The sequence below is a fragment of the Vipera berus genome (assembly GCF_964194415.1).
Source record: "Vipera berus genome assembly, chromosome: 1".
NCBI lineage: Eukaryota > Metazoa > Chordata > Lepidosauria > Squamata > Viperidae > Vipera > Vipera berus.
This window is the reverse complement of record NC_138202.1, coordinates 327249772-327255771: the sequence shown is the minus strand read 5'-3', so window position 1 is coordinate 327255771 and position 6000 is coordinate 327249772. Positions and strand designations below refer to the sequence as shown.

General features: G+C 40.1%; 1 protein-coding gene across 2 annotated transcripts in view; it reads right to left on the bottom strand.

The window, feature by feature from the left end:
* Window positions 1-3181: 3181 nt before the first annotated feature.
* SPTBN1 (spectrin beta, non-erythrocytic 1) overlaps window positions 3182-6000 on the bottom strand; it is a 193035-nt gene continuing 190216 nt past the window's right edge. For both annotated transcript variants that reach the window (XM_081314580.1, XM_081314581.1), the window contains one exon: window positions 3182-4512. In XM_081314580.1, coding sequence (XP_081170706.1) covers window positions 4309-4512 — 204 coding nt within the window. In that variant the 3' untranslated portion in view covers window positions 3182-4308. The remainder of the gene's footprint in view (window positions 4513-6000) is intronic.

Sequence of the window (6000 nt, the reverse complement as noted above, 5' to 3'; positions counted from 1 at the left end):
GCCGCCCTGAGTCTTCGGAGAAGGGCGGGATATAATTGGGATTAAAAAAAACACCACATTAGTCACTAATAAGGCACACAGGAAAAATCTTCTCCCAATGTCAGAGAAACTATATGTTATATTAAATGTGCAGTATTTAACATGGCCTTTTGGTTAGCAAAGAAAACTACAACAGGGAAGATGAGGAAATAGATCATAGTGGATCTGGAAGAATGTTTTATCTTTCCTTTCCTGCTTTGGTTCAGACAAATTTTATGTCCCCACTTCCCTACTTGCAGTCTGTCTCAGAAAGGAATTGTTACTACCTGCAGTATAGTATAACATCTGTTCCTTAGAAACCCCCAGGCCAATATGGTGTTGAGAAAAATAATAGGGCATTTTGCCCAAAAAAGGAGCATGATATGTAAATACTGTCATCTGAAGGAAAAGCAGATTGTGTCTCCTCAGGATTTATAGATACCTTGCCTCAAGACTCCAGCCACAAGTGGCGAAGAAGGACAATTGCAACTGGAGATAAAATTAGAGCGAAACATTTCACACAGCCACTGTTGTTGGGTGGAAACCCAGATTTCCAAGCACACTGCTGCAAATATTTGATCTCCCTCCACTCTATCAGGAATGAAAGCAGTGACAAGGTTTACACTTCAGCATAAGGCATATTGTTTCTTTAACCACAAGTTACTAAGTTGCAATTGCCTTTGTTTACCAAAGGCACTAAGCTCCATCAGTCTGCAAACTACAGTGGCTGAATCCACAGTATTGTATACAGTATACCAAGGGTCCCCAACCTCTGGGCCGTAGCCTACTAGTGGGCAGTGTATTTCAACTTGGCCACAGAAAAGGCAGATGAGCGTGCAAGTGCATCTCCACTTGGGTGAGCAGTGGGCAAGTGTGTGCATGCATGTGCTCTCCATTTGTGTGAGCGGTGGGCACACACACACATTGTAATGGAACTGCACATGTGTATGCTTTCCAGCCGCTTGTACAGAACCATCCCCTTTTCCCCATCCACCAGTCTGCAAAGCCAAAAACATTGGGGAAGTCTGCGATGTATATTGTACAGGTAGTCCTCAATTTATGACCACAACTGAGCCCAAAATGTCTGTTGTTAAGACATTTGTTAAATGAGTTTTGCCTTATTTTATGACCTTTCTTGCCACAGTTGTTAAGGGAATCACTGCAGTTGTTAAGTTAGTAAGAAGGTTGTTAAGTGAATCTGGGTTCCTCATTGATTTTGCTTTTCTGAAGGTTGCAAAAGGTGATCACATGACCCGACACTGCAACTGTCATAAATATGAACTAAGCATCTGAATTTTGATCACGTGACCATGGGGACGCTGTAGCAGGAATATATGTGAAAAACAGTCATAAGTAACTTTTTTCAGTGCCTTTGTAACTTTGGTCACTAAACAAACTGTTGTAAGTTGAGGACTACCTGTATACATTTAAAGCCAACTATAACCCAACGACATTTGCTTAAGCCTTATTTGTAGCTTGGTGTATTGTGTGAGCGGAGTAGGGTCAACTTTTGGAATATTGCAGAATTGAAGTCTAGATTGGGAAGCTGGGAAAAAAATTCTTAAAGAAAGCAATGGCAAGCCGCTTCCTTGTGTTTATCATGCGCTGAAGTTGATTTAAAAGTCTTCTCTTTATTGTGAAAATTATCTTGGCTGAGTTGTATTAATAAAAACTTTTTATTACTTAGCAATAGAAAGTTATTAATTCTGCTAATAATAACAGTGTAAATTTAGTCTCCCACTCTAAAGTTAGGCTTCTCCAGTGCAAAGTGATAGCTTGACACACATATACTCTGTTAGTGAACACCTGTCATCCTGATATGGCCACCAATCTTCCTGGTAATAGAGGAGCTCCATTGCAACTCTTATAGGGAGAAGAGTATTTTCCAATCTTTACAGTGAAATATCAACCTAGCAGATCTCAAAGCAACAAATTCTATATGCAACAGGCAATCTTTCTGTAACACTTTACATCATTAGTGTAAAATAGAGGTCTTAAACCTGGCCCTTTTTATGACTTGTGGACTTCAACTCCAGAATTCCTCAGCCAGGCACGCTGGCTGAGGAATTCTGGGAATTGAAGTCCACAAGTCATGAAAGGGCCAAGTTTGAAGACCCCTGGTTTAATAATACAAATAATTTGTGTCATTTGTATAATTTTTGTATCATTTGTATTTTATAATGTATAATGACATTTGTATAATGACATCACACTAATTGAGCAATGACAGTGTTTGTTTTATGGAGACCTGTGAATACAATACCCATTTCCTCCAATTAGTAAATTAAAACAAGCTTTCACTGTACAGTATCTCACCTAATTTGAGATGCAAATCCAAAATCAAGTTTACAGGGAAAGATGCTTGGATATCAGCACTTATTCATAAAACCCGAGTATCTATAATCAGAAACTAGTTTGCTGGTGATCATTGCTTATGAGTGTTTCTCCAAAACATGCAGTAAAAAGATGCTTTGGAGATGAAAAATACTTTCAGATGTTACTGTGCTCTGCATAGCATAGCCTCCAATAGTTACAGCAACAAGGAAGAAATTCCTTTCAGTTGTCATCTATAGAACACAGGGGAACTTTGCAGCATGCAAGCAGCAACTGTGACCAAAGTGACTGAGGCACTGAATCAGACTTAATGTGCAGTCACACACATCACGGGAAGGGGATGTGTTGGTTAGCAACACCGTTGTGATTGGAGGACCTTTTGAGCAGTTTTTAAGGACATGTATGCAAGTCTCCTGCTATTAATCTGCTATTACTTTTACGGCTCTTCAGTAAAACAATCACTTACTGTTGTTATGTCTTAATTGATAAGGTTTGGCAGTTAGGAAACCCTTCCTAGCCTTGTAGCTGACCTCAAGATTAAACTTTTCCCTATTGGAAGGGAAACTAGGAACGAAAGCACAGTCTGTGCAACATTTTGAGACTTTGGCAACTCGAGTTGTTGGAAAGCCAAAAAAATAAAATACCAGGCATTCATGAAAGTGGACAAGTGATTCAAAAGACGCAGTAAGTCAGCAGCAACTCAGGACCCTTGCAAAAGGACTAGTGCAAGCAGATATCAAAAAGTTACTTCTTCATTCTGAAGATGGTATTATTGATAGTACAATTTATTTTTAAAAGGACAAGAAAAAAGCCTGCATATATCTGTTAGTTTTAAAAGCATTTAATGACATAGCATATATTTAACAGATAGGGTAAAAGTCTAGAGATACAGTTCCATATAACCGAAAGCCAGTTCCAGTACTATCCTGTCTACAGGCCCAGTCATTGAGAATTCATTCCTATTAAATGTAATTTTTTCGATTGTGCAGTAAGATGAAAATTTTTCATTACAATAGTTACAGGTGACAGAGAAATGCACACTATGTATCAAAGAGCAAAGGTAATGGAGCAAAATTATAACACAGTGCAGCAGCTGACAAGCAAGTTAACCATTGGAATAACATTACTTTTTCCAGTAAATGCTTTAATTCCACTTTTACACTTAGTCAATGATTTTAAAGGGTTTTTTTTAATTATACATCTAGTCTTATTATACTTTTACTAGAATTATCTGAAACGTACAATATAATGTATTTCAGCAAAAAATAAAAAAAATTACAGATTATTTAAAACCATTATCAGTATGAGAAGTCCTTCTGGTTCAACATTCTTAACTGTCATTGCCAGATGCGGGTAGGAGCTGGGGAGGTGGGTGAGGAAGCGTCACAATCGTGTTAATAATAGCCAGATGCCTGTATACAAATGGTTTTGAATTGTAAGTTAATGCCAAGCTGCACTCTATTAGGGTAAAGAGAATACACCACCATTAGATTCACAGTGGAAAGAATCAAGGAGTGAAGACTCAGCGCAATGGTCTCAGATGGAAGTGAAAAACTAAAATCAGCAAATTGTCTCGAAGGGGCACATGAACTTTATTAGCTCTGCTGCCTTGCATACCAATAACACAAAGTAGGGGTGTTATTTTTTTGAAGACAGCCTCAAAAAATTGAGGAACAGTTTAAATACTAATGCCTAATCTATATTAACTTCACTTTTTTTTAAAAAAGGAAATGTGGTTCTCTTTTACTCAACAGTTGCCCAATGCACCTCAGGTATTTATAACTTTAGAATTTTTTGAGTATGTTTTTTTTTAAAAAAAATGCTGTATAAATAAAAAAAATTAAATCATATTGAGGAACATTAGGCACGGAGAGTAATGTATTGGTTCTGAGCTTGCATGCTGGAATTCCACTGGAACAATCAGAGAAGTGCAGCGTGGACAAATAAGCAAGGAGTTCACTTCTTTTTTCCAAAAAGGCTGAATCTCTTCTCTTTGTCTTTCTCCCGTTTGCCAGGACTAGACTCACTGGTTACTGTCACACTGGCTGGCAAGGTCTGGGCACGGTTTGAAGCTGGGGTGCTCTGTGTGCTTGTGGACAACTCAATTTTGTCTGAAGAGATGGCAGATGTGATGGCCTGGATCCATGTGTTCATTTCCTCCTTAAAATAAATGTTAAGGTTAACAGGTTTTCTAGGAATCTTAATTTCCCAGTCCCCATAAGACAGGTGTCTTCAAATTTGGCCCTTTTATGACTTGTGGACTTCAACTCCCAGAATTCTTCAGCCAGCATAAGTTGAAATCCACAAGTCATAAAAGGGCCAAGTTTGAAGACTCCTGCCATAAGATCCTTGGCCATTTTTTGTACAACCAGAAATAGCCAACACATCTTTCCCGACAGCTCTATTGCAGAGTTGCATCATTGACATTACTATGATGCATCCACCTTCTCCTACACAGTTTTCCTCTTTTGCATCCTGAATCGCTGCTGAAAGGCTTCCTTTCCCCACTGCCTTTTGTTCCCAGGCCAGCGCCAAGGCTTCCCTCTGTGCTGCTGGCAGGGGAAACTGAAAAGCTGATTCTGCTGAGCAAAGCTCAGGCTCAGAAAGAATTCCCTGTCTCAGGATCTGAGCTGCAGCCAAGACAGCTTGGTTTGGAGTTCTCCTCTGACAAGTCAATGGGAGCCTGGCAGACAATGACTTACCCTCTCAGCTGCTACATCTAACTTGCTGTAGTTTATTCTCTCAGTTCCCACACTGGATACACTATACATGCTTCCATTTTGGTGGAGAGGGAACTGAAGTTAACACCACTTTGAGGTAGCCTCCAGCTTGAGTACAGAGCCTCTCATAATTTCAAAGCTGCTAGCGCAGCTGGGCACTTGTTCAGTAGAGGAACTGCCATGAAGTTAATCATGAGCTCTGCCTAGGGATAATCCCCAACAGACTGCCTTCTACAGCCATGTGGTGGAGTTTTTCACACATGCTCCTTTTTCTAGTTTCTGAACATGCCATGTCAGATGGCTAAAGGTATGGCTATATTTTGCAACCGGATGAACTAAAAGCACAGAGGCAACTGCTCAAGATGGAAGAGCAGTCATCCTTGGTGGAGCAGTGGGCTAATGCCTCCTTAAGTAACACCAGCTGCCTGCAATTAGTGCAGGTTCGCATCCCACCAGGCTCAAGGTTGACTCAGCCTTCCATCCTTCCGAGGTAGGTAAAATGAGGACCCAGATTGTTGGGGGCAATTAAGCTGACTTTGTAATAATGCCGCTTGGGGTGTGTGTGTGTGAAAGCCCTAATAAGCAGGCATATACATAGAATGAAGGCTACTGCTAAAGCTTGTAAGCCACCCTGAGTCTTCGGAGAAGGGCGGGATATAAATGGAATTAAAATAAAAATAAAAATAAATAAATCCCTAGAGGCTTGTACTTTCTTTAACTTAACACAGGACAATAGCTTTTGCATGTAGCCTCAGGGACAGCTTTGGGATGGTCTGATATATGACTTGCTTACCTTCCTGGACAAGAACAATTCATCGCTGCTCAGTTCTGTAAAAGTCCCTGGCTCTAACTTGATGGGCACTATCCACGTCCAGGCTTCCTCAGCTATGGTTCCCAGTTTTGTCCAGGCAGAGCAGGACTTATTTCT